The sequence below is a fragment of the Pleurodeles waltl genome, chromosome 2_1, assembly GCF_031143425.1.
Source record: "Pleurodeles waltl isolate 20211129_DDA chromosome 2_1, aPleWal1.hap1.20221129, whole genome shotgun sequence".
In the NCBI taxonomy this organism is placed as follows: domain Eukaryota; kingdom Metazoa; phylum Chordata; class Amphibia; order Caudata; family Salamandridae; genus Pleurodeles; species Pleurodeles waltl.
In genome coordinates this window covers 708,497,050-708,510,634 of record NC_090438.1, presented here as the reverse complement: position 1 = coordinate 708,510,634, position 13,585 = coordinate 708,497,050, and the positions used below count along the sequence as shown (strand labels likewise).

At 48.4% G+C, this 13,585-nt stretch overlaps 1 protein-coding gene across 1 annotated transcript in view; it reads right to left on the bottom strand.

The window, feature by feature from the left end:
• SNRNP48 (small nuclear ribonucleoprotein U11/U12 subunit 48) overlaps positions 1-13,585 on the bottom strand; it is a 167,940-nt gene that overhangs the window by 107,816 nt on the left and 46,539 nt on the right. Inside the window, exon 4 of the mRNA XM_069217070.1 lies at positions 6,061-6,138. Coding sequence (XP_069073171.1) covers positions 6,061-6,138 — 78 coding nt within the window. The remainder of the gene's footprint in view (positions 1-6,060; positions 6,139-13,585) is intronic.

The window sequence follows — 13,585 nt, the reverse complement described above, 5'->3', positions numbered from 1 at the left end:
TCAAAAAGCTGGAAAAGAGGCTATGCACAAGGTGAAGGACAAACAAGAAGATGAAGCAAGCCAATGAATAAGAACCAACCAAATGAGAGTCAAATAAGCCAAACAATGGATGGGCTCTACGCTCACTGTTAAGTCCTTGGTAAGCCCACAATAAGTCTATCACAAACAGACAGCTTGTGGTTTGGCATGATGTGCAGTTACTCAAATACAAAAAGATAACTAATGGTAATACAACTGAATAAAGGGCTTTGCATAAAATGTGTCACTAAAATGGAAGGAGGGGATATACAAAGTTAAGCAGAACTCCTATGGTGGGGGATAACTTGAGGGAAAGTCATATCATGCAGGTTAAGAAAGAAGTGAAAATGACAGGTGGTTCTACTTGTAGTTCAATCTGACTATACTCTGTGTCTGTACAACAATAAACTGACTCGTGGTTCAAGGGCCCAAGGAGGGAATTTGACCAAGGGAACGACACAGCACCACACACAAAGCTGTAATGAGAGGCAAACTAAGGGGAGGGTCTAGCACAGTAAAACTCAAAGTGCAGCCCAGGGGCTGCATGTGGCCCTCCCATGCAGACCCCTGGCTGGTTAGCAGCAGCACTGGGCTGATGTATACTGTGCTAAACACTAACATTAAAAAAATGTTTTCTAAACAGGCAAGCATTTACTAAAAGGTTTACTTCAGGGAAAATTGAACTCCTGAAGAAAGTATCTAGAGTGTCCTGCACCATTTAACTTTAGGAACACCTTCATTTTTAAAGACAGCTTGCATCAAACCTTTAAAAATATGACAGTCTCTTCAAAATTCCAAAAGTGTATTTCATTAACATGCAGAACGATTTTACCTATGTACATTAGATTATTTCAGTGTGCTGAGAAATATTTTTTTTTTAAAGTGAAAGTTATCAAACTTGAATTTAGATGCATACATTAAGTTTCCCTCCTTGTTGTCGAAAGTGAGCCAAGAGGTAAGTTAGTTCTTATGTGCACTCTATGGATGGTTTTCTATTACACATGAACACCATTACAGTTTATTAAATCAAACACAGGTGAAGGATTTCTAAAGCACACATCTTGAAGCCATGTATTTCAAGGTCCTCTCATATGGGAAGAAAAAGGAGGGAAGGTGAAATAAAACAATCTGGGATCACACAATTTATAAAAGTGGGGAAGCCAGGATTAATACCAGGTTTTCTGGTTTCATATTGTGCAATTAAGCCACTAGATGAACATGCTTCACTTCCCCTATACTTACCTTACCACCAAGCCCCCTAAATAGCCCCTCCCCAAACCCACTTACTGGCATCAAGGCGGCCCTAGGTCAGATCACAGACCCAACACTTTGGGCCCTGGGAAAATGTTTGTGAGTACCCATTGTCTAGCATATGCATTACAAATTCAGATATAGAAATAAATAAAGCATGTGTTCATCCAAACTGGAACTGCAAGGAAAGATAATGGTCACAGATATATTCTCTTGGGAAGTGAGTAAAGCAAATAATACAGGAAAGACCAGGAACAAATTACAAGCCTAAAAAAGGGACAAGTAGGTACATTCAGAATTATACCCAGTAGGTTTCAGATTCAACATGGCAACTGAAAACAGTGGGTATTCTGCCGATTACGGCCACACTTCTTGTGGAAGAGGAATTCACAAATACTTATGTATTATTGGCAGCTCCAGATGTTGCATGTGATAACATAAAATACATTAAATCACATCTATGATTCATTTTTGGCTGTTAGTTTTAGTGTGATTTATTGTCAAAGTCCTCTGCTTAGGGTATGGTTTATTTCTCTGAACATTTTGTTTGGAAATTCCGGCTGCAATCTTGGAATTTTCTTTAATTGTAGAAGGTTGTGTTGCGTTTACAGGATTCTATTGCGCTAAATACATTTTAAACTTTTGTGAATAAATTGTTAGTGCATAGTCATATTTACCTAATGTACGGATTGGTAACCCTCTTTCCCCCTACAATCACCTATATTGCCCCATTTCGTTTTAGCCTTTTTAACCTTTGTCTTTTTTATGCACCGTAGGAAAGTGCCTCTTTATGACCTGGTTATCCGCACTTTTTGCCTAGTACCTGATGTAATTTCAACTGAAAGTGCATTGGGTTCCTGCTAACCATTATTTCCCCAATTGGCTAATCCTTTAGCACCCTATACAAGTCCCTAGTGAATGGTACCCCCGGTACCTAGGGCCTGAGCTAAACGGTCCTTAAGGGCTGCAGCACAAATTGTGCCACCCTAAGGGTCCTCTCTCATGCCAGGCTGCCATTGCAGGCTGTGTATCTTGGTGCAGACAAAAGTGAAAACCCGGCAGGTCACACAACCCTGGGTGCCATGTCCCCTAGCACAGCATGCAGTATATGTAAGTCACCCCAGCAGGCCTGACAGCCCAAAGGCAGAGTGCACTATATTACATGTGAGGCAATATCTGCAAGAGCAGATATATACCTGCGATGTCTTTGCCGATTTATCAATACATGCATCCAGAGGGCACCTTATAGGTGCCCCCTTAAAAACGACTAGCCTCTGGTGTGCTTTCTGACTAGTTTGAGCCAGCCTGCCACTACCAGTCACACGTCTGACCCCCACCAAGGTGAGATCCTTTGCTCTTGGGAGGTCAAACGCAAAGCCTGCTCTGAGAGTGGTATTACACACCCTCAACCCAACAGAATGACCTGCAAATCTACATTACATGGCGGGAAGCTTCAAAGAGGACCACCGCCCTTGGTATGCAGATCTGGCTTCCCTCCTAAGGGAAATGTCGATCCCCTTTGCCCTTGGGCCCATTTGGCACCTGGACAGGAAATTTCCTATTCAGAGAGGTGTATTCAGGTCAGTTCCACCCCTAAGGTGAGCTGCCTGATGTGGACACTACATTTCAGAATCTGCCACCTTGGTGTTGGCAGATTTAGGAACTCTGGGGCAGGTTTATACCCACTTTCCACAGGAAGTGGTCATATAAGGGCTGTACTGACCCGAAGGGTAAGTAGCCCATTGGCTACTACCCTACACTCCCTGAAACACCCCTACATTCAGTGTTTGGGGAGCCACCAGATAAGCAGATCCTGATGACCTAAGACGACCAAGGACACCGAAGAGCCGAGAAAGCAGAAGAGGAGAAAAGAAGCAGCTGACCTGGTACCAACCCCGCCAGCCTGTCTGCATCCCTTGTCGAAATCTGCACCAAAGTCGACTAGTCCTTCAGGTGTGTCTCCAGAAACCTAGGAGGACTGTCTGCCTTCAAGAAAGACTCTAGACCTCCCATGAACAGAGGACCTATTCTCCCTCAGACTCCAAGAAAGGACCTGAACCCTCCAGAACCGCCAAACCCTGAAACATGAAGCCACCATTGCACCAGTCTCATACGGCCCGAGCTGAAGTGGGCCACTGGTGCCAACAAGGTTTCCCAGCCCTCCAGAGTCTATCGTGGTTTCACCCCTCTTGGACTACCCGAAGATGCCTGCAGCCTCTGCATGCAGCCCCCATCTACTGCAACCACTATTGGTAAAGAAAACCCCAAAGCCATGGAAAAGAGGACCAAAGGTGCCTACCTGCACCCACGTATCATGAAGCCTGAGCCCAACTGGCTTCCTGGTCAGAGCCTGCAGCCTCTTTTCACAGTAACCGATCTCCATTGAAACACACTGGGCACCCAACGCTGTTTTGGACCCTGCACCCGGCCATCCCCGTGCAGCTGGCTGTGTACTGCTAGTGCTGCCTTGGACCTTGCCCAGCACTCACCGGAACTTCTGGAGATTGGTCTTGTAAGTCGCTGTACTCTACCCGTTTGCAGAACTTGTTCTTCCTCTCGTAGGATAACATTGCAGAACTCAGAAATTGCACTGTGCCCACTTTAAGTGAAAAGAATTCCTATTAAAAAATGTACTTACCTGAACGATTTTTCTCTGAAGCCTAAATATATATAAAGATACTTGCTATTTTTATAAATTGGTGTGGATCTCCTTTTTGAGTCGAGTCTCACTTATCAACTATAGAGTGTATTTGTGGATGTCCTGCATTCTTCTGTGTTAAGCCTAAGACTTCTCGACCACACTGCCCTCCTAATCGAGCACTACGGGATTGCATAGCAAGCCCCTGTCCACTCAATGGGGAACCCCTGGACCCTTTACACGGTATTGACATCCCACATAAAGGGCCAGCTTCTTAAATGCATGAATGTACTTCATCTAATTTACAGGGAGATCCTCCTTTAATTCTCACATTTTTTTTCACTATTCCCCACAACTACTTCTATAGGTTTTATTACCAGCTGTCAATCCGTAACTTCACATGAGGTTTTTTGTTCCAAAAGTTGGTTTCCAAGTACTTTTTTGTCTCCTGATTTTTTTTGCAGCAATTGTATGAAGCGGCCACCCCAGAATTCCTATACAATATTTTTCATGTATCTATTGCCCCATGCTCGGCATTGCTCCAATGGTATTTTGAATTCCTATAGGTTTCGTGTGGGAGGTTTGGCGGAACAAAGGTAATTTTAGACAGTCAACAGTCCTGCCACAAAAAATGTTCATTCTTCCTCTTTGGTGCCCTATGTTCGCTGGGTCCTTCAAAAATAACATTTCATTGTCTGCCACAGTGCTGGATTACGGTCTGTTGAGTTATGGATGGGAAACAGCATAGTGAAGAACATATCATCCCAACACTGTTCATTGCAGGAGTTTCCAAAGCTGTAATATTATTATCAAGAAGCAGTGCCCCACTTCAACCCCCTCACCACCTCTTTTGTGCAGGCTAGCCTTAATACAGAAATCTAAACTGAGTGGGGGAGCTGAACAATACCAGTCAATCCCGGAGAAGCACTGGACCAAGGAGGGGTCTACAACAGGGATGCAGGGTGGCAAACCCCCAAGACTAGGAAGAGGTCACACAACCCTACAGCTCCATCACAGTTTACACCACTGAACATCCAGTCACATGAGCTTTTCAAACAGGGCTTTTAAGTACACCACAATAGGTACAAATACAACCCTGAGGCCTTCCCTGCCAGATACAGTGAAGGATGGAAGACTACTATTGTCCCCTAAAAGGCCAGGGTGCTATTCTATGAACCATAACCTCTTGTGACATACTTAGTACATAAGCACATCTCTTGAACTGATGGTGAATTATGGCTCAAGTGCCACATTCAAAGCTCTTTGAATTGACACACACTGACAAAAGGAAGTCAACCCCTACACTATGCAGTGCCTAAGCAAATGAACATTTAAAATCCTCGTGGGACTTTGCCATTCAAGCAGCGCGGGTCTGTTCAATCAGCGACAGGCTTCAGCCCAGCAGCATTTGCTTTAAAACCAGGAGACAATGCTAATGAAGGACAGAGTGCTGTAAAAAAACTGTTAAAGAACAAAGCCACTCTGTCTCTTCTTGAAGAGGGGAAAAAGTAGGTCACAGGTAGGGAAAAGGAAAAAAAAAGTCTTTTTTTTTTTCTCCCCTGCATGCCCCAATTTTACCTCAGATAAACATCCTACATAACTATCAAGGCCACAGCATTTGCTCCTGAGGAATACCAATTATGTTATCATACAATGAAAAATTATCCAAATTTAGGTTACAACTGTATGAGGTAGAAAGGCTAAGGATTCAATGAATAGCAAGGTCTAGGACACAAAGTTTGCACAGTCGCAAGCACCACTTATAAATCCTAACAAGCCTGGTGTTGAATGATCCATTAACCCTTTTAGGAGGTTTCCAATGTTGGAGCAGAAGCCACAGCCTTTGTGTAAATTTAAAAAAAAAAAAAAAAAACACTTTCAGGAAAGATTCTGTCCACTGCATGAACTGACAAGGATTTTGTGCACACTCCACCAGGAAAATTTGCTACAATACAGATTCTCAAGCATGGCAGCTCAGGAACTTTAGCAGTACAGTACAATAATTTGCATTTTCTCCTGGTATCAGATACAGAGGTATTCTGAACATCAACAGCAAGTATAATTTAGCCTTCAAACACAAACGCACAAGCATGATATACATCAACATTTACATCAGAACAGTATGGTTTCCAATGAACCTAAGGGCTTCTTACCAGGACTGTGAGCTCTATCGTTACTATTCTGAGCAGCTTCTCTAGCTTGTTTAATTATACGGAACTGGAGGTCCTTATCTGCATGAGCAAATTGGAAAAAATGGATTACAAGATATTAGAGAACCACATAGTTAAGATTATGTTAACTGCACTATGTTATACGAATGGGTCCAGACTAGAACATGGACTTGAGACAACACAGATCACAGCCAAAATCTAAAACAGGACTATAACAATACCAGAAATAAGCTGGCTTGCCCAACTATTTACGCCATTTGAGCCATCTGCTTTGTGGACTCCAACTGGGGTTTCACTGATCTTCCTCCATCAACTTCTCGCTCACCATAACCCCGGAGTCCCCTGCTCATTCACCCCAGCCCCCAATCATATCTCACTGTCCCCCTTTCTCAGCACTCTGTTATAGTTTCTCTCTCCCTTCTCTTCCTCTCCTCCCCCCCAATGTCCCTCTTATAGGCAGTGATTTTTTTTTTTAGATAGGATGATTCTGTAGCTCTGGCTGATATGTTTAGAAGTATGTTGTAGGAAGTTGGCTCTGTATGTGCTATTTCAAAGTAAGGAATAGCATGCACAGAGTCCAAGGGTTCCCCTTAGAGGTAAAATAGTGGTAAAAATAGATAATACTAATGCTCTATTTTGTGGTAGTGTGGTCGAGCAGTAGGCTTATCCAAGGAGTAGTGTTAAGCATTTGTTGTACATACACATAGACAATAAATGAGGTACACACACTCAGACACAAATCCAGCCAATAGGTTTTGAATAGAAAAATATCTTTTCTTAGTTTATTTTAAGAACCACAGGTTCAAATTCTACATGTAATATCTCATTCGAAAGGTATTGCAGGTAAGTACTTTAGGAACTTTAAATCATAAAAATTGCATGTATACTTTTCAAGTTATTGACAAATAGCTGTTTTAAAAGTGGACACTTAGTGCAATTTTCACAGTTCCTAGGGGAGGTAAGTTTTTGTTAGGTTTACCAGGTAAGTAAGACACTTACAGGGTTCAGTTCTTGGTCCAAGGTAGCCCACCGTTGGGGGTTCAGAGCAACCCCAAAGTCACCACACCAGCAGCTCAGGGCCGGTCAGGTGCAGAGTTCAAAGTGGTGCCCAAAACACATAGGCTAGAATGGAGAGAAGGGGGTGCCCCGGTTCCGGTCTGCTTGCAGGTAAGTACCCGCGTCTTCGGAGGGCAGACCAGGGGGGTTTTGAAGGGCACCGGGGGGGACACAAGCCCACACAGAAATTTCACCCTCAGCGGCGCGGGGGCGGCCGGGTGCAGTGTAGAAACAGGCGTCGGGTTCGCAATGTTAGTCTATGAGAGATCTCGGGATCTCTTCAGCGCTGCAGGCAGGCAAGGGGGGGATTCCTCGGGGAAACCTCCACTTGGGCAAGGGAGAGGGACTCCTGGGGGTCACTTTTCCAGTGAAAGTCCGGTCCTTCAGGTCCTGGGGGCTGCGGGTGCAGGGTCTCTCCCAGGCGTCGGGATTTAGGATTCAAAGAGTCGCGGTCAGGGGAAGCCTCGGGATTCCCTCTGCAGGCGGCGCTGTGGGGGCTCAGGGGGGACAGGTTTTGGTACTCACAGTATCAGAGTAGTCCTGGGGTCCCTCCTGAGGTGTTGGATCTCCACCAGCCGGGTCGGGGTCGCCGGGTGCAGTGTTGCAAGTCTCACGCTTCTTGCGGGGAGCTTGCAGGGTTCTTTCAAGGCTGCTGGAAACAAAGTTGCAGCCTTTCTTGGAGCAGGTCCGCTGTCCTCGGGAGTTTCTTGTCTTTTCGAAGCAGGGGCAGTCCTCAGAGGATGTCGAGGTCGCTGGTCCCTTTGGAAGGCGTCGCTGGAGCAGGATCTTTGGAAGGCAGGAGACAGGCCGGTGAGTTTCTGGAGCCAAGGCAGTTGTCGTCTTCTGGTCTTCCGCTGCAGGGGTTTTCAGCTAGGCAGTCCTTCTTCTTGTAGTTGCAGGAATCTAATTTTCTAGGGTTCAGGGTAGCCCTTAAATACTAAATTTAAGGGCGTGTTTAGGTCTGGGGGGTTAGTAGCCAATGGCTACTAGCCCTGAGGGTGGGTACACCCTCTTTGTGCCTCCTCCCCATGGGGAGGGGGTCACAATCCTAACCCTATTGGGGGAATCCTCAATCTGCAAGATGGAGGATTTCTAAAAGTTAGAGTCACCTCAGCTCAGGACACCTTAGGGGCTGTCCTGACTGGCCAGTGACTCCTCCTTGTTGCTTTCTTTGTTCCCTCCAGCCTTGCCGCCAAAAGTGGGTGCCGTGGCCGGAGGGGGCGGGCAACTCCACTAAGCTGGAGTGCCCTGCTGGGCTGTGACAAAGGGGTGAGCCTTTGAGGCTCACCGCCAGGTGTTACAGCTCCTGCCTGGGGGAGGTGTTAGCATCTCCACCCAGTGTAGGCTTTGTTACTGGCCTCAGAGTGACAAAGGCACTCTCCCCATGGGGCCAGCAACATGTCTCTGGTGTGGCAGGCTGATGGAACTAGTCAGCCTACACAGACAGTCGGTTAAGTTTCAGGGGGCCCCTCTAAGGTGCCCTCTGGGGTGTGTTTTGCAATAAAATGTACACTGGCATCAGTGTGCATTTATTGTGCTGAGAAGTTTGATACCAAACTTCCCAGTTTTCAGTGTAGCCATCATGGTGCTGTGGAGTTCGTGTAAAACAGACTCCCAGACCATATACTCTTATGGCTACCCTGCACTTACAATGTCTAAGGTTTTGTTTAGACACTGTAGGGGCACAGTGCTCATGCACTGGTACCCTCACCTATGGTATAGTGCACCCTGCCTTAGGGCTGTAAGGCCTGCTAGAGGGGTGTCTTACCTATACTGCATAGGCAGTGAGAGGCTGGCATGGCACCCTGAGGGGAGTGCCATGTCGACTTACTCATTTTGTTCTCACTAGCACACACAGGCTTGTAAGCAGTGTGTCTGTGCTGAGTGAGGGGTCTCTAGGGTGGCATAAGACATGCTGCAGCCCTTTGAGACCTTCCTTGGCATCAGGGCCCTTGGTACTAGAAGTACCAGTTACAAGGGACTTATCTGAATGCCAGGGTGTGCCAATTGTGGATACAATGGTACATTTTAGGTGAAGGAACACTGGTGCTGGGGCCTGGTTAGCAGGGTCCCAGCACTCTTCTCAGTCAAGTCAGCATCAGTATCAGGCAAAAAGTGGGGGGTAACTGCAACAGGGAGCCATTTCTTTACATATGTGTTCTACCATCTCTGGTTCTTGACGGAGGAATAAATAACGTGTTTCTATTTGAACTCTTTTCTACCCTAAAATACACACAGGGCCAAAAGCAATATTGCCATTAAAGGGTGGGACAATTGGGGGGCGTGGCCTGAGGCCGATGGAGCAGCACGCGTAAAGCGAAGCTCCCGGCAGCCTCCAACCTTCGCACATAAATCCTGACTCCCCAGCCCCGGCATTCACCACGAAAGACCCGAGGCATGCGGCAGAGCCCCCGGCGCACTAACTGACACAAGCTGCGTGGGGCTCGACCGGCTCCGAGCAGGCGACGGCCCGGACGCTGAGGTGGAACCAAAATGGCGGTGCAGTGGAGACGCAGCGGCTGAGCCCGGGGCGCGGGCCAGGGGTGCGGAGATCGCCTGGCCACGGTGCAGCAGAGACTGGTTGGAGTATAGAGGAATCGCCTGGCACCCGTGCCCAGCTCTGCGGTGACTCGGCGAGAGGGCGATGAGGAGCGGGAGAGGTGCGCGCCCGCGACTCGCAGCAGGATCCACGGTGAGACAGAAGGGCCCGGAGGTCCTCCACCTGACTACTTCCCCGCGATGGGGGGAGAAAAAGAAGCTGTCTGGCCCCGACAATGGGGGGGGGGGGGGGGGGGGGGGGGGTGGTGGGTGGTGAGGGGGAGAGGAGTTGGAGGTCGGTGGTCCTGTGGGCGGTGCAGAGGCCCGGGCGCGGCGATCGGGGGGACGTGAACTGAGCCACCGGTGAATGATCTGAGACCGGGGCCTGGAACGTGGGGTAGTGCCCGCGTGGGCGGCCCCACGGCGCAGTGATGAGAGCTGGACACTGACAAGCTCCTAGATGACTCCCGCATGACGATTCGAAGTAAGGAAGGCCCCAATCGCAACGTTCTATCCTGACAAGGCGAGACAGAGTACAGACTAGCCCCTACCAGGAGGAAAAGGGGAATCTGGCCTGATGGAACAACCGAGGCGGAAGTGGGGTGGATTCCAGCCCTGAGTAGAAAGTGCAACTGATAAAAATGGGCAAACCCAAAAAAGCGAGAAGGCCCAGGAGAGGACAATGGTTCCCAGAGAGAAGGGGAACTGGCGAGTCTGATAAGGGAACCACACTGGACACTTTGCTACAGGCAATACAGGCATCCAGAGAAGCACTAGAACTGAAAATAGGCTATCTGCGGACCTGATGCTCCTCAGAGATGACCATAGACGATTAACCGACAGAGTGGTTGCCCACAAAAAGTCATTAGAACAACTCACCCCGGAATGCCTGAAGATCGCCAAAACTGTGACCTCACTGACGTCTAGAATTAAAACACTTGAGACACGCACGGAGGACGCCGAAAATAGAGCACGGAGAAGCAACTTACGCCTGCAAGGTCTCCCGGAGAAATCGGAACGAGAGGCACCAGATATGGAATCCTATTCGGAGCAGTGGATACGCAGAGATGTGGCTCCGGAGGGTCTGTTGCAGTATTTCGCAACAGAATGAGCTCACAGAGTACCTGCGAGACCTCCTCCTCCTGGTGCTAGGCCACGCCCGATTGTAGCAAAGCTACTACATTTTAAAGACCGAGACTTCATACTATCACAAGCAAGGAAAAAAAGAGGAGATCATGATGGGAGGACAGTGAATAATGATCTTCCCGGACCTCACCAGAGACACCCAGAAACATAGAGCCACTTTCATGGAGATCAAGCAGCGACTCCGAGAGCGCGGCATTCAATATGCCATGCTGGTCCCAGCCAAACTAAAGATCACAAACAATGATACACTCTTCTTCACGACGCTACAACAAGCGCGGCAATGGCTAGACGAGTTGGGGCCGACAGAGAGAACAAGGAAGGAGCCGCCAAACCACATAGAGAGCCCCACCGGCGGAGGGGGGAAACGCCTGACGGGCGCGGCCCCACCGCACAACCAGACATTACGGGAGAGGCGGGATGCAGTGAGGGCCGTGGCGTCACTGGGTCGGGGGAACGCCTCCTCCCCACGACCATCCGAGTCTCACTCGGATCAGGATTCGGTACCCGATGAAATCTCCTGCTCATCACAGGATACAACTGACAACCTACCAAGATTCACCCCAGGGACATCTGACAAGATCATTTGAAAAGCAGCGGAGTACTACCCATGAGAACGAATGGAGAGACATGGTTCAATTGAGCGACACAGCGGGGGGTCTGCGTAACCGAGGATCTGCAGAGCTGGCCGGGCCAGGAAGTCACCTGCACACAGTGACACTGGAGCACAATTTCTACGGCCCTGAGACTTCACTGCCACCCAATCACCGCAAGTAACACTGGGGAACCGGGGAGAAAGACACAAAATTAAGCAAATTTGCGTTGAGAGGGGGCCTATGGGTTAAGCACACGGTTCTTGCCTAGGCCCCCACACAATGTTTATTGAGATGGGGAAGGTCTGGACGGGAAATGTTACACTATCGGTCCTGGGGAGAGGGAGTTTGGATTATAGGAGAATCACGTGCCCTCTGTGGTGTATTTCACAATAAAATGTACACTGGCATCAGCACTGGCAACACTGCACTGAACAACCAACTCAGGGAGGACCCTCCGGCGACTCTACGACTGTGAGTAACCAAAGTTGTCCCCCCTGAGCCCCCACAGCGACGCCTGCAGAGGGAAACCCCAGGCTCCCCCTGACCGCGACTGTCCGAACTCCATTTCCCGACGGCTGGAAAAGACCCTGCACCCGCAGCCCCCAGCACCTGAAGGAACGGAACTTCTGTGCAGGAGTGACCCCCAGGAGGCCCTCTCCCTTGCCCAAGTGGTGGCTACCCCGAGGAGCCACCCCTTGCCTGCCTGCACCGCTGAAGAGACCCCTTGGTCTCCCATTGACTCCCATTGGAAACCCGACGCCAGTTTACACACTGCACCCGGCCGCCCCCGCGCTGCTGAGGGTGTACTTTCTGTGTGGACTTGTGTCCCCCCCCCGGTGCCCTACAAAACCCCCCTGGTCTGCCCTCCGAAGACGCGGGTACTTACCTGCTGGCAGACTGGAACCGGGGCACCCCCTTCTCTCCATTGAAGCCTATGTGTTTTGGGCACCTCTTTGACCTCTGCACCTGACCGGCCCTGAGCTGCTGGTGTGGTGACTTTGGGGTTGCTCTGAACCCCCAACGGTGGGCTACCTTGGACCCAAAACTGAACCCTGTAGGTAATTTTCTTACCTGCTAAAACTAACAATACTTTACCTCCCCCAGGAACTGTGAAAATTGCACTGTGTCCACTTTTAAAACAGCTATTTGTGTTTTACATGAAAAGTATATATGCTACTGTAATTATTCAAAGTTCCTAAAGTACTTACCTGCAATACCTTTCAAATGAGATATTACATGTAGAATTTGAACCTGTGGTTCTTAAAATAAACTAAGAAAAGATATTTTTCTATAACAAAACCTATTGGCTGGATTTGTCTGAGTGTGTGTTCCTCATTTATTGCCTGTGTGTATGTACAACAAATGCTTAACACTACTCCTTTGATAAGCCTACTGCTCGACCACACTACCACAAAATAGAGCATTAGTATTATCTCTTTTTGCCACTATCTTACCTCTAAGGGGAACCTTTGGACTCTGTGCATACTATTCCTTACTTTGAAATAGTGCATACAGAGCCAACTTCCTACATGCCCCTTGCGGGGATACTCCTCGCACCTTAGGGTAAGAGGGCGGTGAGACCGCTTGACCTTCGGGTCGTAAGTACCTGTTGGAAGGGTAGCCTACAGTGCACACGAACCACATCCCCCATACTCACTCAATACCCCACTGATGTGCCTGACCCTGCTTCCTGTGGGGAACTCCATAGAGGGGATCACATAACTAGGGACATATGGTGTTACCGTGGTGGGGGATCTCTTTAGAGACGGAGAGCTCATGACATACGCAGACATGATGGCACACTACGGACTGCCCCCCGGGATGTTCCACATGCACAGGTCGTTAATAGCATAAATACAGCGACATTGGAAACAGGGACTGAGGGAACCCCCAAACACACTCTGGATGCCCGGTCATCTGCACGATGGGGGGGGGGGGGGGAGGGGGGGGGACAAGAAGGTTGTATCTACAATTTACAAAACACTACAAAAAGATACACTATCCCCTCTCGAAAATCTAAAGACCCTTTGGCAAGCGGACATTGAGGAGCACATAGATGACGTACGCTGGGGAAACATCACAACCCATGTTTACAAAGTATCTAGGAATGCCCGTTTTAAACTGATTAACATATACATATACCACAGAGCATATCTCAGCCCTGCAAAAATAGC